The sequence below is a fragment of the Thamnophis sirtalis genome, unplaced genomic scaffold (genome assembly GCF_051295495.1).
Source record: "Thamnophis sirtalis isolate CommonGarterSnake01/CBP01778 unplaced genomic scaffold, rThaSir2_p1.2 scaffold_1, whole genome shotgun sequence".
In the NCBI taxonomy this organism is placed as follows: Eukaryota; Metazoa; Chordata; class Lepidosauria; order Squamata; family Natricidae; genus Thamnophis; species Thamnophis sirtalis.
This window is the reverse complement of record NW_028261381.1, coordinates 62803988-62827118: the sequence shown is the minus strand read 5'-3', so window position 1 is coordinate 62827118 and position 23131 is coordinate 62803988. Positions and strand designations below refer to the sequence as shown.

The 23131-nt window shown below is 42.1% G+C and overlaps 1 protein-coding gene across 1 annotated transcript in view; it reads left to right on the top strand.

Annotated features, from left to right (window-relative positions):
* Positions 1-23131, top strand: part of OBSL1 (obscurin like cytoskeletal adaptor 1) — a 77170-nt gene that overhangs the window by 30092 nt on the left and 23947 nt on the right. The window contains exons 14-20 of the mRNA XM_087713417.1: positions 2782-3060; positions 3518-3790; positions 4564-4839; positions 11584-11859; positions 13018-13296; positions 16170-16445; positions 21118-21393. Coding sequence (XP_087569543.1) covers positions 2782-3060; positions 3518-3790; positions 4564-4839; positions 11584-11859; positions 13018-13296; positions 16170-16445; positions 21118-21393 — 1935 coding nt within the window. The remainder of the gene's footprint in view (positions 1-2781; positions 3061-3517; positions 3791-4563; positions 4840-11583; positions 11860-13017; positions 13297-16169; positions 16446-21117; positions 21394-23131) is intronic.

Genomic DNA, 23131 nt, shown 5'->3' with positions numbered 1-23131 from the left:
TTCCCTCTTCACTTTGGGGCAGCCAGAGGTGGTATTTGCCGCTTGTCCAAACTACTCAAAATTTCCTCTACCAGTTCTCCAGAACCTGTCAGAACCTGCTGAATTTCACCCCTGCGTGGAACGCCCCTGTGCATGCTCACATTTTCAGTGCACAGTGAACGGGTGGTAAAATTATGTGAAACCCACCTCTGCATGGAGACATTTCTCTCTCTTCATTCCATACCCTACCCAATCATTACAAAGGTGCATTTTTCTCTCAAATCTTCCCTCCATCTCCCAATTGCCAAATTGTGTGGGGAACATTGGCCTTTTAGGCTTAGTGGGTTGAATAGAAAAAAGGAAATGGATGGGAAGATTCGGCTAAAGGTCATATCCTTGAAAGCCCACATCCTCCGGCACTGAATAAAAACAAAACCTCAATGTTCTCTCCTTCTGTGGCCTCTAGTTCCTATGTCCGAGCGATTGTGCCTTGATTCAGCTTCCTAAGTTGCAGTAGCACTAAAGAAGCCAAGTCTCAGTTGCTTGCTTTCCAGGGCCCATCCTTCTGCTCTTTTGTGGTCTAGAATATCCAAGCACAACTTACAGGCCAGAGTAATCTCTAAATGAACTTCCTAGTTTTGTGACTGTGCAGTGTTAAGGTATTTACTGAGCTGGGTCAAATCTAAATAAAAATACTCAGACTGAAGTTTTATAGAAAATTAAGTGTTGGCGACTTCAGCAGGCATTCTTCGTAATGAACAAATTATTAGGGCTTTACTTTACAACTAGGGCTTTAGTTTATTGCAAAGAAGAAAGGTAAATTCTGAATATGTTTAGGCAGATGCAAAAAAGGATCTCATAGAAGTAGTTGGTTTCCAGCAAGGATTCACTGAAAGAAAAATCTTCAGGGAAGAAGAGTTTAGAATAGAATAGATTAGAATAGAATAGAATTCTTTATTGGCCAAATGTGATTGGATACACAAGGAATTTATCTTTGGTGCATATGGTCTCAGTGTACATAAAAGAAAAAATACATCCGTCACGAATCATAAGGTGCAGCACTTAATGATAGTCATAGGGTACAAATAAGCAATCAAATCATACTAGGAAAAAATCAATATAAATCATAAGGATACAAGCAATAAAGTTATAGTCATACAATCATAAGTGGCAGGAGATGGGTGATAGGAACGATGAGAAGATTAATAGTAATAGTAATGCAGCCTTAGTGAATAGTTTGACAGTGATGAGGGAATTATTTGCTTGGCATTCAGGAAAAAAACTGTCCTTGTGTCTAGTTCTGGCACTATATTGTTGTTTTGAGGGTAGGAGTTGAAACAATTTATGTCACAGTCCTCTTTTTGACTCATGCAGTATACAGGTCCTCAATAGAAGGCAGGTTGTTTTTTCTGCAGTTCTTTAGATCTTTAGATAGTCTGGGAAGGCAAAATGTCTGGTCAATCAGCTAATCTCTGGGAGGTGCTTGCCTGGTTGGGACATAGAGGGACATAGAAAGGAGATTTAAAATCTTGGAAAGTAATCAAGACATTATGTTTACTTCCTATGGGACTCCATTTCTTCCAAAGCTCTCAGTTGAGACCGAGGATGTTCTGGAAACATTAATAGGAGCTGTGGGAATTGCTGATGGATGATGTCTTTATCTTCAAACACAAACTTTGTACAGCCTGCAATTTTTAACAGTTGTCAACCTTATATTCACAGATGTACTGTTCTCTCTCTCTCTCTCTCTCTCTCTCTCTCTCTCTCTCTCTCTCTCTCTCTCTCTCTCTCTCTCTCTCTCTCTCTCTCTCTCTCAAATTTATAAAGAGCATACCTTGAAAAATATATAGCTGTAATAAAGGTTGAAATGGAAGAAAAACCTAATGATAAAATAAGTCCTTTCTTAGTGAGTATTCATCAGAGAGGAGAATTACTACACACGTAAGAGTGATTGTAGCCAGGTCTAAATTAAATTACTTTTTGCATACTGCTCTGTATAGCAATTCTTTATTCAATACCCATTTGATTACATATTATGTTTTCATTTTAACTTCTCAGTAAAGTTAATTTATACTCCTTTGGTTGTCTGTCAGATTCATGAGTTTTCCAATAAGCTCCTCTTGGAGGAACTGAGATTAGTTTTGGATCTTTTCCAAGATACAATTCATAGAAAAATTTTGGTTCGACATTATAAATTGCTGTAATATGAGCTACATACATCCCACTCAATTGTTCTTGTATAAACTGTACTCATTGAGAAGGAGAAAGGAAGGAGGAAGCTGAAAGTAACAGGCATTTAGAGCAAGATAGATAGATAGATAGATAGATAGATAGATAGATAGATAGATAGATAGATAGATAGATAGATAGATAGATAGATAAATAGATGGATGCATAGAGATATAGATATAGATCTCAATCTGCATGGAGGCCACATAATTCACTGTGTTCACTGCTAGGATTTTATTCTGAAACCTGAGAATTAGAAGGATACTGCATTCATAAATATGGGTAAAGAATGTTATATGAATGCATTAAACTCACTGGTGCAAATTCAGATTCTCAGATCAGATGTGGCATGGCCGATGATCAGATGTGGCATGGGAGTTATAGTTCAGCAATAACTGGAAACCACAGTCCCCATTCTTGCTATATATTTATAATGTTGGAGTATCTTTTAACAATGGAGGAAGGTCCATTAGCACATTTTTCTAAAAAAACAACACCTTAAGCAAATCTGTTTGATTCACTCAGCCATCAGAAACCACAGATGCTTTGCCCATTCACACTGTATCTCTTTAGCTCCCAAGGTACATATCTCTCCTGTGCCAGAAGCTCAGTGCTTCCAGACTATCCTGGCTGGGATGCCACTCCTTCTGGAATGCCAAGTCTCCACATCTGATGCCTCTGTCCAGTGGCTCAAGGATGGAGATCCTGTGCTGATGGATGAAAATAGTCTCATTGTCAAATCAGAGGGCTGCCTTAGGAGGCTTTTGATTAATTCAGCCTGCCCCTTGGACTCAGGAACCTACACATGTTGCACAGCTGACGAGACGGTTGACTTCACTGTGACTGTGGAAGGTGAGTTGAGACAAAGAGATGAAATAATATGCATGAATAAACTGATAGCCTTTGATAGGTTACTCCCAAGTGAAGAGGCAGCATCTTGGATTACTGCTGAGCCTCTTCTATCCATCACCAACTTAGGTCCTGGACTAAGTTTTTCTCTTTAGTATTCGACTTGTGTCTGCCTATTCAGTTGTTCCATTACTCTCACCCTTTTCTTGCAATTGATCCCTAAATATTATTTCTGTTCATTAACAGACTGCATTATATCAAATGCTGTCAAGCAATCACCGGAATCTCTGCTTCTCATTTTTACCTAGCATGTGAGATGCAGAGAGACTGATTCACCCTCTCCTTGTTATATCAGAATTAGTTAATTTCTTTGCTTGGTAACATTTCCTCCCAAACTCCACTAACCTAGCTCATTTGGAAAATATCATATACTATGCTCTCATGGACTTTCCTTTTGCAGAGGTGCCTGTCCGTGTTATTCAGTCCACTGCAGATGCAAGTCACATCTACCAGACTTCAGACCGTGTGGTGCTATCTTGTGAGCTGTCTTGCCCAGATGTTTCAGTTTGCTGGTATAAAGATGGGAAGGAGGTGGTGGAAAACAATGGTTTCTTGCTGGAAAACAAGGGATTCCATCATCGTCTGGTCATCCCTGCTGCTCAGAAACATGATACAGGAGAGTATATGTGTGATGCTGCTGGAAATTCCATATTTTTCAATGTCACCATCACTGGTGAGGAATTATCTGGGAATTTACTACATATATTTGTATTCAAATAAATAGCACCAACCTTTTTTGACTTTGTAGATCTTGGCTGTTTCTTCTTTATACTTCCAGAAGGTGCTCATATATTGATGAGAGGAAGCCAGATCTGAAAATTTTAATTCCAACATTTTTGGGTTGTTCGTTTGTTTTCCAGCATAATGTTAATCGGAGCTCCTTTGAATAGGAAATGGGAAAGGACAGTCTATGCTTAAGTGTAGGATCTTGCTGGCACAGTTTAGACTGAAATTGGAAGGAATTAAATGCCAGAATCGTCATTATACACTATGACATATATTTAAATCATGTAGGAACTATTTCTTTTAAAGAAAAGTGCAGTGAGGGAAGACAATTTATTAGTGAAGAAGGAGTGGTTGTAATGTTCTTAGTGTTTCCTACTTCCTTCATTTTTCTGCTGACATTATCCACCCCAGCAATGTATTCCTTTGCACTATACCTAATATCTAGCAAGAGGTGACGTATACATTGCTAGATAGGTGACAATATAAATTCAGTTTAACTAAAAATAATAAATCAGGAGGGGCATTTCTCTAGATACATCCCTCCTAAATGTTGCCCCTCCTAGTTTATTACTGGTATTTTTAGTTAAACTAAATTTACATTGCCGCCCATCTTGCAAAAGAAACTCTGATGTGAATTGCTTAAATGCATGTACTACGTATGCATGTATGCAGCACAGCACTGTGACCTCCTATACTCATGCAGTATGTTTTGTCTATCAGAGCCTCTGGTGCAGATTTTGCAACCAGTGGAACGTTCACTAGAGAAGCAGGTGCAGGAATTTGACCGCCTAGAGTTGAGCTGCACAGTGTCCATTCCTGATGCCCCGGTGCGCTGGTTCAAAGATGGCCTAGAGGTAGATGAGACACACAACCTGTTGCTTCAAGCAGAAGGTGCAGAACGTTGCCTGATGATCTTGCGGACAAGCGTTGAAGATGCTGGGGAATACATCTGTGAGACCAAGGATGAATCTGTCTCCTTTGATGTCATGGTTTCAGGTGAGCTCTCCGGCCCTGGCTCTGCACTTCTCAAATTTATAAATAATCCAAAACCTAACGTGATGCAGCTCTATAAATTATACAACCATCACATCTGCAAAAGCCTATCTTAATTTAACTAATCTATAAATGCACCCTTCTGGGTGTAATCTGGGTCTATACTTGTGCTTCTATTTTTATCCCAGTATGGAATGTCTCTTCACAGCTGTAGCAATGCCCATAAACTACAAAATTCGTTAACAACAGGATTGGATTTAGTGTTAATGAAAATTATGGAGTTTTCCTTGTTCGTTTTTTTTTTTTTTAAACTTCCTTTCTGGTTATATGCAATCCAATATAGAATAAATATTATGCCATTCGTTCCCAAACCTAGCCTTTTATCAGTTATGATGGGGAGGCAAGGGAGAATAAGGAAAATTGAATGCAAGGAAAGATTAACTGAGATCAGACACATACAGCAACTGCGAGAGCCAAGTATGGCAGTAACTTATGTATATAATTGGTCTTTGGACATTTAGGCCTTATTGAATTTTGCCAACAATGTATCTCTCTCCAAGTAATAATATGTTTTGGGGTAAATGCTGCAAGTATAACACTGACTACCTCTGGGTCAAGTGATAGCAATTTATTTTCTAGAGTGGCCAATCTGATATCCCAAGAAAGCCACACAGCAAGACATGAAAGCAGCAGTAACTGCCCAGATTCTATAGTTTCTGGGGTTGGAAATTGGGTACAATGAACAACTTCTTTTTTGAATTGATTAATTGAGCCTTCTGAATTAGGACAGATCACTACATTTCATAGAAAATAATTCAGTAGCATAACTAGGCAGGTGTAAAGGAATACTTCATTTTGTCATTCTGAATAGAATTTAGAATTTAGAATTTTATTAGAATAGTCCGTCTTCAGCTTCATTAGATGATTTTGGGATCGAACAGTGACAGAGACTTATGTACATTCCCCACACCATGCATAAATTTTACACATTTTTATCATTCTTTCCTTCCTTGCTTTTTTGCCAAAACTAATAAAAATAATGAAGGTATCAAAGATAGAATCTTTTCCGCCTAAACAGATAAGCAAAATTGCTGTGAAAATAAACCCTGCTACTATAAAAAGCAAATGCAGAAAAGATTGCTATTAAATGTATGCATGCATTGCATATATTTATAGTGTAATTGATTTGTTCTGAAATTGGCCACCTGTATAGCCAGCTATTCTTGGAGAATCCCTATTGACTAAAATTTCTATACATTTTAAAACAGTATTGAGTCACCGGGGTTTGTTATGTAATATATTTGATTTTGCTTGTCAAGACTCTGCATTTAGTATTATTTTTGGGCAAACATTCAGCAAAGCATTCCAATCCTATGCTTTAGTCAAAACTTCTACTAAAACATAGGGCTGGAATGCTTTGCTGAATGTTTGCCCCAAAATAATACTAAATGCAGAGTCTTGAAGATGCTTGGTGAAACAGCAACATTTTGCATACTGTTGTATTTATCTTGATTATTATATAAAATGGACAACATATACAGAATCAGTATGTGGATCAGAGAAAATAGTGTGTGTATAAACTGCTAGTATGAAGATGCAGCATAAACATCTAATATCATACCTGATTTTATGAATGGAGCTGCAGGGAAAGGATTGCAAAATATTTCTTTAAGATACAGCAGCTCTTTAAAATGAGATTTTAATTATTACTTGCAAGTCAGAATGACTTAATCTTGGAAAATCGAGCCGAACTACATATACAGAATTACTCGTTAGCGTGTGGAATAAAACAAAATACCTTGGAAGATGAGATATTTTAGCTTGAGGGCATTTTTATTTTTACATAGGATACATCATATATAAATATGCACAAAAAGCACAGAAACAGAACAGCTGTAATTAATTGTAGCAAAAAGAAGGAACCTTTAAAAATTCCCTCCCCCTTCTTCTGAAATTCTTGTCTTGCTAAATTCCTCTCTATAGAGAAAAATACCAAGAAAGGAATCCTTGAAGCACTGAGGTCAAAACCACTTTAGGTGGAAGGGAGGATCAATTTTTGGAGTGTTTTTCTAAAAGACAGAAAGGGCAAGCTGAGAGCAAAATGGAAAAGGGAATTGTCAAAATGTACCTATAGAAAAGATGGACCTGAAGTATCTCCAAGGCTTGACTTGTCTCTTTCCAAAATACAAGGTTTTCTTGTTGCAAAGGTGTTCTCTCAGCCATAAACGTTTGCGGTTTTGCCCAGCAACAACAGTTGTGTTGCCTGTGGCCTCTTCAAACCTGGGCTACCTGCCCTCTCCTTCCAGAGTCCCCTGTGAAGATCGTGCAGCCGCGCAGGACTCCCTCTGTCCTGAAGGCCTCAACGGGGGATACAGTGACCCTGGCCTGTGTGCTCTCCCATGGGAATGCGCCTGTCCACTGGGTTAAGAATGGTGTCAGAGTAGAGACCAACAGCGGCCTCATCCTGGAGGAAGAGGGTGCCCGGCGGTGTTTGGTCATCCCTGCAGCTGGCCCAGAGCATTCTGGGAAATATATCTGCCACACTCTTGATGATACCATGACCTTCACCCTCCAGGTGTCTGGTGAGTGCAGCATTCAGGAAAGCTGATAGTGCTAGGAAAAGGAGGTGAGAACATACTACCAGGATGGGTGGTTGGTGGTTGGGAGAATTTGTCTAACATTGGTTGAATCATTTAGATATACTATTCTTTGTTGGTTCTTAGCTTCTTTTCTCAATGAGTAGATACTCCAAAGCATCAGTATACAGATCTTGAGCAAAATTGCCCCAGAGCTCCTGAAAAGCAAGGGTCTATCCAACCTCTAGAGTTGGCAAATTGGACATAAGTATAATTTATCTCCTGATTCAAAGAAAGTATTCTTTGATATGCAGGAGAGGCAGAAAGCATTATCTCTTGCCCCCAATTGTCCAAACAAAATAATATTTCTAGGTCTGCAATTGTTTGGTGACAGACTGTATACAGGGTTGGGCTTCAAAAATTTCAGCAACAGATTCTCTGCCCAGTTGCTGGGTGGGCGTGGCCATCATGGGCGTGGCCTAGTTGGCCTCCTGCACCACGGTGGCGTGGGGGGGGGGGTTTCACCTTCCCCAGGCTCCAGAGGCCCTCTGGAGGCTGGAAACAGGGCCTGTTTCTGGCCTTCTGGAACTTACAGGAGGTCCATTTTTCCCCCACCCCGACCATCCACATGGGCCCTGCACTTACCTCACATCCAAAACGGGCTGCTTGGAGATTCCTGGGAGGAGAGGGGTGGGCCGGGGCCAGCCAGGAGTGGGATTTGGAGGTTCTCCAAACCAGCCATAAAGTTAACTATGGGTTCTCTACCCCTGACTGTATATGAGGATTGGTATGAACACCATTCATGAAGCAATCTTGCTGCAAGCATTTCAGTTGTCTTCAATATTGACTTTTGTTAGCCAGGAGAGGATTATTGGCTATTCTGTTTCCATTCTCTGAGTTTTCTGTGTGCGTTTTTACAGTGTTCCTGCTACTTTTATATGCATCATGAATTAACAAGCAACCTTTGCCTTTTTTGTGCACACCATAGCACCAGGCTAATGTAGCATATGTAAGATTCTAGCAAACTGAAAGCATATATGGCAGCAAAGTCTGTCAGGAGTGTGACAGCCCAGCAAAATTGCATAAAGGGCTTTTCCCTTAGCTAGGCTGAATGAAATATTGACTAGGAGCTGGGAAATGTTAAAGGCAGCTTCTTTTAATGGCCATAAACATAGAGTGAACTTGCTGGAAAATAAATTTTATCTGTCTCTGAAGTGAGGAAGAAAGAGAATGCAAATAGATTTTCCAAAACTGGTGTGGGTGATTTTAGAAATTTGCATTGCATCAATGCTAGTTGGTGGAGAATGTAGTGATACTAATGGGGGAGGTTGAGGCCCAAGGAGCAAGGAAAAAGCAGCATCTGGAAACATTTTGTGTTTTCAAAAATATACAGTTTATAAAAATATGGTTGGGCCAGATAAAAACTTTCCAAGATCCTTAGCCAAGAGTGTGGCAGATGGAAGGAATCTGAACTTTCCTATGGCCAGACATCATTATATTGGGAATAGGAGGAAATTTAACCCATTTTCTAATCTTCAGATCCGATCTGTTGGTATTCCTGAAAAGTGCCTCTTGCTCACATGCAAATCCTGGTTTTAGGATTCTTGTATAATTTTAATGGTACATACGGTGCTCTGTGTTTAGTGCTTAGTTCAACTTTGTCTGATAGATGCAAGTGATAAGAGGTGGCTTTATCTGGTAAAGTACAGAGCTTTATTGTACATTCTTTTGAAATTAAAATTTTTAGTTTGATAAACTTTCTAGAAATTCTGAGCATAGAGTTCTAGCATAGTTACATGTGGTCTAGTCTCTCTTCTGATTAAAATTTATCTTTGTGATGTAGTATTGTATATTTATTTAATGCCATTATTGGTACTTGGACCGCTGGCATCAGATTACTATTTTCTTACACAATGTCACACAACTGACGTTTTCCTGACTCTTGGCCATCTATCCTTAGCTGCGTCTGAGGAATCTTTGGCTAAAGAATCTTTCTTTCTAAAACCACCCAAGGAGAGTTGGCTGAGTGAAATGAATTCATTTTCAGGCGATTTCTTTTACTTGAGTTTGCCTTTGGTTTCTTGAGAGAGAAAATTGGATTTCCTCCCCTGTGTACTGTTTTACTTAGAAAAAGTATTATTAATAGAATGTTGCTCTGTTTTTTTAAATGGAGATGTTTGATAAATGCTATATTTTTAAACTGGAGTATGTACAGGAGAATATTCAGACTTCCCACAGAATGTAGCCTTTGGTGTCAAAAATCTTTTTTGGGTCAGGGCCTGCCCTACAATTAGGCTAAGTAAGAAGGTTGTCTTGAGCAGCTCATTTTAATTGTCATGAAAGCCCAGCTGGTCTACTTACTGTTGTATTAGTTTGGCTCTTTAGACCCAGTGCCAGAGTAACTTGAGCAGCTTTGGTTTTTGCACACCTTGGTTTGAGAGGCTGGCATGAGTAATATCCTTCTTCAGATAGCAAACTATCTGCAATCAATCTCTCTTACATTTCTGTACTCTTCATCACTTTGAAGAGCAGCATATAAGAAGTGTAATGGAAAGTACTTTAGGAAAGTGATCCTTGTTGCAAGAGAATAACAACCTCTGTTGATTTGACAAAGTTGGAACTTTAATCCGCGTAGCAGCTGTATGTAAGAATGTCCTAACTGGATAGTTAAGAGAGGAGGAAAAATATATTTTTAAAGTATGCTTTGAGCAAAAGCATGGAGAGGTGACTCAATTTCCCCTTGTAAGAAAGAGGTTAGCTCCTTTAGGAGCTGAATTAGTTGAATCCCACTGGGTGCTTATGAACGCCATCGGTGAGTTGCTGTGTAGAGTTTGTCCACTAGATGGAGCTGGCTTTGTGACAGCCTTGACAGCAGATGATCTGCATTTAGCGTATTTGGTGCGTAAGCGATGATGAAGGCCAGGAGATAGGATATTGTTTGGTTCTGGTTTTGTTTTTGGTTGCTTGAGAGGAGGCTGGAAGTAAAGTACAGTACAGAGTTCAAAAGGCTTTCTTCGTGAATACACCATATATACAAAGAGTGTACAACTTGGGTGCTCTTGGTGTTCCCTCTGGGAAAGGCTTGCTTTCATAAAGATTTGCTATGGACTTTTGAGGCTTAAAACATTTTCTTTACTAGAAGAGGAATTTGTAGAAAAGGCAGGGAAAGGAAATCTGCAAACTCAGGGATGAAGTACCCTTGCACTTTGCTCTCATGGGATCAGTGAATGTTCGGCGAGGCTTAATGTTGCAGCCCTCGGAAAGTCTATGAGGACCTTTGAATAAGAAATTACTAGAGAGCATCTAGATTTACTTTGTGATCGTGTGATTCATTTAACAACTACATTGATTTATTAACAGCTATAGCAGAAAAGTCATAAAATCAGGTGTGATTCATTAACTTGCTTAGCAGCAGAGATTCTAGCCCAATTGTACCCCTAAGTCAAGGACAACCCTTGATATATAATGGAAAAGTAAAAGTCATACGCATAGGATGATCATTTGTCATAAAGATACCTTTCTCCTGCTATCTTTTCTGTATGAATAAGGTTGTGATGTTGGAAAAACAGAGGGAGAGGGGTCCCAAATCATTGAAGCTTTACAGATGAAAATGTTCATTGTTCATTTACGCCTGGGGTATCAGTGTCCAATTGACTTCACAATAGCTATCTGCAGGTCTGTTGATTCCAGAGGCCAACCTTATGACATACTCTTGTTAAGAGAACATTGACTTATATTTCTTCCCAAGCTCAAGAAGCCTTTAGTGCTTCTCTGGAAAATGAAGCCTGGTTCTAAAACTGGCTGAAATGGTGAGAAATGATATCTAACGACTGAAGGGTAATAATAGGGGAAATCTGATCTAGGTTCTCGAAGCAACATGTTCTCCTGGGTCAAGGTCAAGTCCACCTTCAGCTATGTGTGGTTTTGTTTTTAGAGCTGATGTCTTAAATTAGATATCCCTTGGAGATTAGATCCTCAGCATAAGCTCACACTATTCCAATTTCTCTTAAATTGTGCACCACTTAGGAAACTTTTTTAAAAATGTAAAACAAGAGAGAACTGAAATAGGAGAAATACTATTATGTTAATCACAGCAGCGTCCCCCTCATTAAGACAGCAGTTAAAATTAAAACAGCTACAGAAATTTAACTAACATTGTTTGTACTGGCAGATCCCCCAGTCCAAATAGTGGGGCGAGATGAGCTGCAAACACACCACCATTGCTTGGTTTCTGAAGACCTGGTGCTCTCGATAACATTGTCTTGCCCCAAAGGAGAGGTGAAGTGGTACAAGGATGGGGAAAAACTGCAGGACACGGAACGTATGTGGTTGGAACAAGATGGAACACGACATTCATTGGTGATTTCAGCAGTGGAAATGTCTGATGCTGGGGAATATCTGTGCGACAGTGGTGATGATAGCCTTATCTTCTATGTCATGATAGAAGGTAATGTCTGAGGGTGGGGTGTGGGTGGAAGGAAAGGGCACTTATGAACAAGTTCCTCGTATGAAAAAAATATATTATTTATAAAGCAAGAATGACAAGGGTAACATGGAAAGAGCATTATGTTCCCGCTTCCAGATTAGTTCAATACTATTTCAGTAATCCATATTCAGCACAGGAAATAAAGGATTCAATACAAACTTGTTCTTCCACTTACATTTGAAGAAGGTCAGCTTATTCACAGTCCCTAGCTTTGTCTCTCCTTTTTGGCAACAAGAGTTGTGGCTGTTATTTTGTGAATGGAGTCTTAGAGGGTTCCTCATTATTCATAAACAGGAAAGTGCATGTTTTGGCTACTTAAAGTCAATATGATTTAACATATTTTCAGAACCATGACTATACATTTGTTTTATTTGCTTATAAATTGTTTATAGTGCTTCAATTGAAGAAGACTTTTAAGAGGTAATTAGTCTTCGCAGAGTTGCATTTCCAGCACCTTCTGAAATCCCACTAATAAAACACAGTGTTATCATTCAATGCAGAGCTTAAGATGGGCTTTGTTTCTGCTGATATTTGGAGTAATTACTAGGCTATAAGGGTTGTTTATAAAAGAAAGTCAAAATTTAGCATCAAGAAACGCTGGGTATTACTAAGATACATCAAGAACAGTAGCTACACACCACCTTCCTTATCTAATACAAATTCTTCCACTTTTATTTGTTGTGGGAAAAAGTTACACGGTTTATCTAGGACATGACTGTGGTCGTTTACTTGCCACGAGGGCAATATTGTCTCCAGCATTAGAGATGTCTGTGTCCTTTGCACACCAGTTCCCCTTTGCTCTGAAGTGACACCTAGGGGAATGTCTTCCTGCCCTGAAGCTTTTTTTGAAGGGGGTGGAGGGGAAGCTGTCCATTTAAAAGACTCTAATGCTAAATCTTGAATTTAACATTCCCGGGTGGGGGAAGTAAGGCAAGCAAGCTACATATTTTTAGAGCCTGAAATAAATGACTTTCAAGATCAGGCCCATTTGTCTGGTCAGCTACAGGACACTGATATTTTGTGAAGACTGACTGGAGGCAGCTTGTGTCATTCAGCTGGCTGCCAAAAGTTGCATGGGCCCTGTTTTATGACAGTGTTTTCTTTTTCTTGGTTTCCAAGAGCCTCCCATCTCCATCGTGGGAAATGCAGGGATGCCAGAGCGATGCTCCTTGGCAACTGGAGAAGATTTAATCTTGGCTTGCGAGACATCTTCACCTACGGCTGCTGTGCGATGGCTCCGGAATGGCAAGGAGCTAGTGGGAGCGGCCAAGCGTATTCGCATAGAGGCCACTGGAAGGCACCATCAACTCACCATCCATAGTGTCACCCCAGGGGATTCAGGCTCTTATGTGTGTGATGCAGGCACAGACCAGAGGGCGACTACCGTAGAAGTAGCAGGTGAGAGTGGTTCAAGGTGGGAGAAGGGTTGAAAGCACAGGAAGGCACAAAAATGTAATGTATGGGGGACAAACTGGTGTAGAGTAATGGCTGAATCTGAGATATTGAGCAAGACATTATTGGTTCAATATTGAATATCGTATTCAATATTAGCATTGATTATTGAATAGAATTCAATATTGAATGGTATTCAATATTGAATGGTATTCAATATTGAATGGTATTCAATATTCTCCTCATTTCAGAATTTATAACATAGAGAAGCCATGCTACACGGCTGTTCCGCAAGCTGCACTGGTGCCAGTTTGCTTCCGGATGCAATTCAAAGTGTTGATTATTATCTATAAAGTCCTGCCTGGCATGGGTCCAGGTTACTTGAGGAACAGTCTTAGCCCAATGAGACAGGACCACTCTACCCTGCTGGCAGAGGAGGCATGTGGCAGATCCCATTGGCCAAGGAATTCTGACTGGTGGGTTCTAGGAGAAAAGCCTCCTCTGCCATGATTCCTGCCTTTTAGCAATCTCCAACCTTTCTGGCTCAGCAGACTGGCGGAGGTGATAGTGGCGGGGTAGGGGGTAGAGGGGACAGTTTTGCGTGTATGTGTGCTACTTTAACAAATACAGCTTTGCGCGCACACCTTTTCCACAGCCTGGTTCCAAATGGGCTGTGGCTGTTGAGTTTTGGGGTCTCTTGCATCTTTCCTCTCAGAGTAAGATCTGCCCCATCATCCTGAAGACCTGGTTCTGCTAGTTGGCCTCAGGGGGATGTGGTTGATGGACCAACAGAAGAGCCCACGTCTCCTCATACATTTTGCTCCCTCCCCTCCCACCTTTGAATCATAATTTGTATCCGTGGCGGCACAGTGGTTAGAGTGCAGCACTGCCTGCAGTTTGACAGGTGGAATCTCACCAGGCCCAAGGTTGACTCAGCCTTCCATCCTTCCAAGGTGGGTAAAATGAGGTCCCAGATTGTTGGGGAAAATATGCTGACTCTGTAAACAGCTTAGAGAGGGCTGTAAAAACACTGTGAAACAGTATATAAGCCCAAGTGGTATTGCTCTTTTATTGTTATTAGAGAGATTTACATTTATGGTTTTACTGCTTTAAAATTGTAAGCTGCCCAGAGTTGCATGAAGCAAAATGGGAAGCAAACAAATAATAAAATAAATAATATTTCATCCTCAACCCAGCTGACAGTAGTAGGGCAATAATGGCCATCCGATGGCTGTAAAGATGACTGACAAAGTATAGGTAATCCTCAACTTACAACCATTCGTTTAACGGCCATTTGCAGTTTTGATGATGCTGAAAAAGTGACTTACAACTGGTCCTCACTGTCAAAGCATCTCCACGGTCCCATGATCAAAATTTGGGAGCTTGGCAACCAGGATCTATTTGTGATGATTGTAGTGTCCCAGGTTCATGTGATCCCCATTTGCAACCTTCCCGGGGTGCTTCTAACAAACAAAGTCAATAGGAGAAGCTGAATTCACTTAACAACTATGGCAAAAAATAAATAAATAAATTATAAAATCAGACACAATTTACTTAAGGACTGCAGCCATTACAGATGGAATATTTGTTCCCAGTTGTGGTTGTAAGTAAAGGATTACCTGTATGTATTTATATGTCCTCTAACTATGGTTCAAAGATAACTTGGTATTTTTTCTTTATGTCCTCATGATACTGTCTTTGTCTCTTCTCTATCCCATAGCTAAGATGTCTAACACCATTTTTAATGGATCTGATGTGTTTTCTATCATCTCCTATCATGAGACTTGCTATATGCCGACTCTTAAATCACTTAGAGAGGGTAGTAAAGCTCAATGAAACAGTATATAAGTCTAAATGCTATTGCTGTCAGCATGATTTCTGTTGCTCCGGCAGCAATGGCCTTGGGTGAAGCTGCCAGAAGGGGGCTTGGGACCATTCCTCCGCAGTAGTTTACTTAAGTAGGATTAACATTTGATTGATTATGTCATCACACACATATAATCATCCCCCCGCCACCTTACCTGCCCCCCATCGCAGAGAAGTTCTGAATTCCTTTGGAGATCGTGTCTTGTAGGAGGATTTCCCATCATCACATCCAGAAAAATTTAGTAATTGGAATAGGGCACACAACAAGTGAAGGGAACAAGCTGGCCCTTTGCCTGTACTCCGTTGACTGTAACTTGGCCACATTCTTAGGTTACTAAGACTTATGTGCTTTTGGCCTGTAATTCATCTTCTGACTGAAAGCAAGATATACTGTACAGACTTTGAAAGAAATTGTGGGGGAAGCACCAGGACAGATGCTTTGAGGAGAAGCAGAAAATAACTCATCAGTCCTTGCCAAAAGATGAGGTGGCAGCAGAGACAAGCAGCATCTTTTTGCATCTAGGCTTAAATTCTTAATTAAAAGCTGTTTGCTTCTGGAGATTATGCAGAGGAAAAAGAGTAGCAGTTGTGGTCTGCCACTGGTAATGGAAATGTACTCAGTTTCCCCAAAGTAATATGAAGAAGAGGCTGGAAATCCTTGTATTCCATATTTCCAGTCCTCCTCCTCCTCCTCTTACATAGTATAAAAATAAATAACATTGCTTATTTTTTAGCATGTGGTAATAATTAACAGAAGGAACTGCCATTGATATTGATGCCACCTGGATATGTTGAATTAATATTAAGATGATTTCAATTCTTTTCCAAAATGGTAATAAAATAAGTGTCCAAAAAGAAAAGATGTAGCTGTAATTCATATAATTCTCTTTTTACGGTTTCAGAAAGGTTTATAAGATATTGTACTTCAATGGTAGTACATTTTTTTTTCAATTTCTTTTAGGACAGGGAACATATCCAGTTTTGCTTAACAGGGAACTCTTTTTTCCTCTTAGCACCTCCTGTGTGCATTGTGAATAAGGATGATGCCCGGGAGCCCATTGAAGTCCAGGAAGGAGAGAATGTGACATTGGTTGCCCAACTTTCTCAAGAGAAGACCTGTGTCCAGTGGCTCAAGAATAGGCAGCCACTGTGTCCTGGGCCACGAATGATTATGAGCAGTGAGGGGCTGGTCCACAGCTTAACCATTCAACAATCAGAGCCATGTGATTGTGGCACATTTACCTGCAATACTGGAGATGATGAAATGCATTACACAATAAATGTACAAGGTAAGAATACCAGGGGTGGGATTCAGCCAGTTCGAACCAGTGCAGGCGAACCAGATATTAATTTTAATCTGGTTTGTTGAACTGGTAGTTGAAAGGCCTGGCTGACCCCACCCACCCTCCCCTCCCCTCCCCTCCCAGGAGTCTCCACGCAGCCCGTGTTGGATGCCAGGTAAGTGCAGGGCCCGCACAGAGGCTCTGGGAGGGTGACAAACGGGCCTACTGGAAGTCCAGAAACTGGCCCGTTTCCGGCCTCTGGAGGCCCTCCGGAGCCCAGGGGCCTGTTTTCACCCTCCTGGAGGCTCGAGAATAACCTCCAGAGCCTGGGGAGGGTGAAACCCCTCCCTGCTGTAATGCAGGAAGCTGACTAGGCCACACCCCCATGGTTACACCCAGTAACTGGGCAGAGAACCAGTTGCTAAAAATTTTCAATCCCACCCCTGAAGAATACCCGCCTTAATTTCAAGCCAGATGCTCTAGTGTCAGAGCTTTTTCTGTCGTTCTTCCATTCTTGGAAGACTAACATGGCAGCCTGGTTCTAGGTCGTGTATGTTACAAGGGATTGTGGAGTTTATAGAATGGAATGAGAGGCCTTAGAAAAGGGGAAGAATACTTGAGGTAATGTAATGAGAGGAGCATGAGTTTGAGTGTGCGATGAAATACAGGATGGCCCTTGTGGGGTGGACAGGGAGGAAAATGCTGGGCTTCACCATTCCTTAAATATTGTCATTTCTGAAATTCACACTTGCCTGCCTGGAACTTGGAGGCTTTTTCTTGAAGGTTCATTCTTCTCTGCATATTACATATGCTCATAGACTGAACTCCTGCTACTATCCTCAAGTTTGTAGTAGCAATTGGTTTGGCATCTCTGGGATATTTGCCTTTCTCTTTAAATGTGTTTCTATTCTTACTAAATGTACTTATTTTTACTTTGTCTGGTGCTCATCTGCTTATGGTTTATCTTGTTTCACTGAAGCCTGTTAAAGTAGTGATTTATGGAGATGAGAGATTCTGGAGTATCCTTAGCCCGCATAGCCTTTCTATAATTGCTAACATTGTCAAGCTTACTTTCTCCCATTGACATGAACTCTGCCTATTATGCCAGGAGAGGAATGTGTTGTATGTGCCTGTTCATGTTTCCAGAGCTTTGTATAATAGACTTCTAAAAGCTACTCTTCCCACTGAAGAGCAACCCTTCAAGAGCAGGTATTGAAGGCTCCTGATTCAGGATTTACTGTACCTTGAAGACACTGTGTCCATCCCTCTGGCTATTTATATCTTAGGCAACAACCAACATGCCCAAGGCAGCCTCAGAAGAAATCATTAACAATGGACTTGGAGCATGACATTCTTGTCTCTGATGCTGGGGAAGATTCTGTTGTTTAAGATACCTGTTCCATACAGAATCTGCATGATTATTGTTCCTCCATCTTTCTTGATTTTGGCTTAGATTAGCGGTTCTTCTTTCTCCATCCTAACAGCCATGGCTTCCCTTCCCCCCCCCAAAAAAAATTCTTATGTCCATCATGGTGACAAGTTTTCACTTGCAGGGTATCGCCTGTCCATGCAGGGACAATTGACTCATTATTGGTGCATCCTTAGAGCCACAGTGCCGCAATGGTTAGAATGGAGTACTGCAGGCTACTTCTGCTGCCCGCTGGCTGCCTGCAATTTAGCAGTTCGAATCTCATCAGTTTAAGGTTAACTCAGCCTTCCCTCTTTCCAAGGTGGGTAAAATGAGGACCCAGATTGTAGGGGGCAATATGCTGACTTTGTAAACTGCTTAGAGAGGGCTGTAAAGCACTGTGAAGTGGTATATAAGTCCAAGTGCTATTGCTAGTGCTATCCTATTTGAAATGGGCAATATATTCTTGATTAGCTGCAGACTTCAGAGCAACATCAAGGAAGTACATTTAATCTCCTCCTAGGGAATACAGTTCATTGGATACGAGGAAGGACAGAACTTTTCTCATTGACAAGCACATATTTTTGCCAGTATCTCATGGATACTGTCGCCTGCCAGATGCATACTTCGACAACCCTTCAATTGCTTGGACATATAGCAACGCAGCTACTTTTGTCACCTTGTTCACCCTTACAACTCTGATACTTTGCACTTTATCCCAGAGGGGCAGACATTCAGAGAATATAGCTGTGTGTCTTATCAAATTATTCTGTATAAAACACCTGCGATCCTCACCATGTACTGTCTTTCCATGCAGTGGATTAACTTTAATATAGCTACGGATATACCTCATGGGTAGCTAACTACTTTCTTCTGGTTTAGATCCATTTCATGCTTCATGAAATACTTGGCTTTAGTTTTACTCATATCTCTGCCGGTACCAACATGTCATTGTTCCTGTTTGTGCTAATGCAGAAGCCGCTTGAACTGATGGCTACTTTTGCTGTTTGTGGTGAAACCCTGCATTCTTAGCAGCTGTAACTTAAGGCCAATGGTGGGTTTCAAATTTTTTTAGAACCTCTTCTGTAGGGGTGGCCTGCTTTGTGGGAGTGGCTTGCTGACCATGTGACTGGGTGGGAGTGGCTTGCCAGCCATGTGACTGGGTGGGCATGGCCAACTTGTAAAATGTGGTGAAACTCACTTAACAACGCTCTTGCTTAGCAACCAAAATGTTGGCTCAGAAACTCTGGCATTTGAAGCACGCAAGTCTTAAAGCTGTCAAGTTACCAGACCCTTGCATCCCTAACCCTTTAGAAAAAAAAAACCCAGGGGTGTTCAAACTTGACAGCTTTAAGACTTGTGGACTTCAAGTCCCAGAATTCTTCCTCTCGCTCTTCATCTTGATGATGGGCGGACGGGCAGGGGGAAGGAGCTGGAACCAGTTCTAAACGGCACTGTAGATTTGTGGAACCTCTTCTATAGAAGAGGTTAGAACTGGCAGGAACCCACCCCTGATACAGACCAATCTGTGATGAGCCTGATAATGAAAACAAGACACCAGGATCTGTCCACCATTTGTTGGCCACTTAAGTTTCCTGGCAGGAACCCCGTGACCCGTCAAAACCGCGGTAGACAAAACCGCGCTCGACGAAAGCGCGTACCTGACGTCATCAGCAGCGTGACAAAAAAAATTAAAAATAAATTAACTTGAAATTAAAATAAAATTAAAGCAAGCCGATTCACATAAAGGTAAGGGTTAGGTTTAGGGTTAGGTTAAGGGTTAGGGTTAGGTTTAGGGTTACGTTAAGCGTTAGGGTTAGGTTTAGCGTTAGGTTAAGGGTTAGCGTTAGGTTTAGCATTAGGTTAAGGGTTAGGTTTAGGGTTAGGTTAAGGGTTAGGTTTAGGGTTAGGTTTAGGGTTAGGTTTGGGGGGGGGTTAGGGTAAGGTTTTCGCTTTAATTTTAAATTTACCGCTCACAGCGCGATGTTTTCATCGCACTGTGATGACGTCACGTACGCGCTTTCGTCGAGCGCGCTTTTGGCTACCGCGGTTTTGTGGTGGAACCCAGGAACCCACCCCTACTTCAGGCAAATTAAATAGCTGTGCATCCTATGTACAATGTGCAGTGAAGCAAAGAACAAAGTTAGCTTTCCATTTTGATATTTCTTTTCTGCTGAAGTCCTCTTGCTTGAATCAAGATACCTTGCTAGTTCTATCATCACCTCTTTGATCCTGCTGGAATGGACTATGCGTGCTTTGGCTATCTACAAAATGGTTGCTTTTTATTTGTATCAACTGATTGCTTTCTGGGGAAACCAACACCCTTTTGTGAGCTTTCAGGGGCTCAGAAATCTTTACGTTTGCTCACTCAGAAACTTTCCAAATGAATTATGGCTGTCATCAGGCTCAGTTATGGTTTAGTTGAGGTTGCTGAGGTTGCTCTAGGAGAGCAGCAACAGCCACTGAAGCTTTTCTTAATCACATTTCCTTGCCCACACTTGGGAACAACTGTCGGCCTTTATCCAACCCAACCTGCTTAATCTTCCACCCTGGAGATATGGGAGGGCTTTTCTGTAAACCGCTACCTTCTCCAGATAATAAAGCTGCTATTATGTCTGGCTCATGCGTTAGTCACAGAGACCATGATAAAGAGCTAATTCTTTATCATTTTGAACTGGGGTTTCTTTAGTGGTCATATGTGAATGTACATTACCCATCCCCATTTAGTGCTGATGGCATGTATGACACCTATCTGTTTTGAGGATTGCTTTGTTGATCTTAGAAACAAGAGATTAGCAGGAGTCACTCCTATGAGTATGTGTGGTATGCTGAGTGGGGTGAATACCCCTCACCAGAATCTTTAACTTCTGAAATATTCCAATGGACCAAGAAGAGGAGGGAGGGAGAGGTGGAGAGGAAGAGGGAAGAGAGGGAGAGGGAGGGAGAGGAGAGAGGGGAAGGAAGGAGAGATGGGGAGAGAGGGGAGGAAAGGGGAGAGGGGGAGGAGTGGGTGGGAGGGAGAGAGGGAGAGGGAGGAGGGAGAGGGGGAGAAAGGGGGAGGAGGAGAGGGGGAGGGAGAGATGAGAGGAGAGGGGGAGAGAGGGAGAGGGGGAGGGGAGGGAGAGAGGGGGGAGGGAGAGGGGGAGGGGAGAGGAAGGGGGAAAGAGAGAGAAGCAGTTTCTGTGGTCACAATGGAGTGTGTGGATCAGAGGCTTAGCTGAGTGTTCCTTGCTTTCTTCAAGCCTCTCTGCTCCATTTCTCTTATTCTAGAGGCCCCGGTGCTGTTTGTGTCAAAATCACAGCATCCAGAGAAGGTGCTGGTCCTGGAGGGGAGCAGTGCAGTGCTGTCAGCCATTGTCTCCAAGGAGTCGTCCGTGGTCAGCTGGGAAGGACCCCGAGGGAAACTTGTGGCAGGGGAACACTGCCAGTTACGGAGAGAAGGACGGGTCCACAGCCTCTTGCTGAGTAATGTAGGCAAAGCAGATGCCGGAGAGTACACCTGCCATTCTTCTCATGATCAGCTGCATTTTGAGCTTAGTGTGAAAGGTAAGAGATCTGTGCAGAGGCTGTTCACTGTCTTGGCAAGTCAAGAGGTAATCAGATATGGGCCTACAGTAATGGTCTTGGGTAGGGTGCCATATTTGGTCTTTGGTAGTGCACCAAAGACTACGCTCCGCAAAGCAGGAGATGGGAGCCATACTCAATTTAGTTTTTCTTCTTGGTTATCAGTTTGGGAGACTTTCAGAGGCCATGGCCAATGATTTAGGCAACACCTGTGATCCTAGGGTATGTTTATATTATGGAATACCTTAATAGATAAAATACAGCCTGCTCAAGATGGATGACCACGGTCAAAAAGGAATGAATTTTTATGTTACATTAAAACAAGGGTTTTGACAAGCAGGGGGATCTTTGGTTACATTCAGGCATCGGGTGAGCTATACTGGTCAAAATTTTCCTGGCAACACAATCACAAAAGGAGCCTATCAAACTATGTCCCTGCTGGACCTTCTGTCTCTTCAGCTTGATTGACTATGGCTGTTACAGAGAACCTATGGCACGCATGCTACAAGTGGCATGCAGAACGCTCTCTGCGAGCACACCAGCTGTCGCCCCAGCCCAGCTCCACCATGTATGCATGCATGCCTCCCACTGGTTTTTTGGTCTCTGCCGTGCAGGCAGGGTTTTTTTGCCGGGGGTTGCACGTGCATGCCCCTCCCACACCATTTTGGGCCAGGAAGGCCTGCACATCTGCAAACATCTGCAAGAAAACAAGGGCACGGGGGCGCCATGCGAGGCCCTACTGTGCCCTGTTTTGGGCCTAGATAGCCTCCTGCAGCAACCTGGAAGACAAAAATGGGTGGGGCACATAGGTGGAGGCAGGGTGCATACGCAGGGGGCGCTCGTATTGCATTTTTGGGTGTGTGTTTTGGGTACTCAGTACCAAAAAGGTTAGCCATCACTGCACTGGACTATGGAGACCGTAGACCTTCTAACAGACTGACTGGCTTTGTTTGCAAGAGGGGGGCTTACAATCATGCAGCAAACTTTGTCTGCAGGATTGAAGCTTTAAGCTTAATTTCCCAACCTCTGATGTGTTGCTCAAGCAGCTGGGAAGAAGGGAGGGTTTCCTCTTATTTCCTCAGTAGTTCTTTCCATAAAAATGGGTGGGTTTTGTTTTTGTTTTAAATAGCCTGTTATTTTCAGTAAGGGAACTATTGGCAGTTATTAGCCATGAGAGCTAAATAGACCATTTGTGTGTAGAGGCAATATATTTTTGATTGTCATATGCTTGTGGTCAAGCAGTGGGACAGCTTTATAGTCTATGAGAGACTATAGATGTGTCTGCCTGGTCACTGTTGAAAATATAACACAGGGCGAAACAAACCCCTGCCTGATTCAGTAAGATAGTTAAAATGATCCCAGGTTGCAGAAGCAGGGAAATACTCTTTCCTGAAACTTCATTGTGCCAGGCAAAATAAATAGGTCTAAGCCTGTATTGTGGTCCGCTGGCAGCCTGAAGAGCTGGCAGCAGAGTTGGACAGTGAGGAGGTTGGGGAGGAACATGGGTCAGTCCTGGAGGCTGGGGAAGGCTCGAACGATGGCTCGCTGTCAGAGGCAGAGAGGGGGCCAGGGCCATCTGGGAGTTATGTGCTGCCTCCGGAGCCTCCAGAGTGAGACATCAGCGAGGCAGAGGAACAGGCTCCTCCTGTTCCCTGTGCGCGCATGCACAGAGCTGCCAGAAGGCAAGAACAGTTAAGACAGAAGGGATGACTTGGGAATA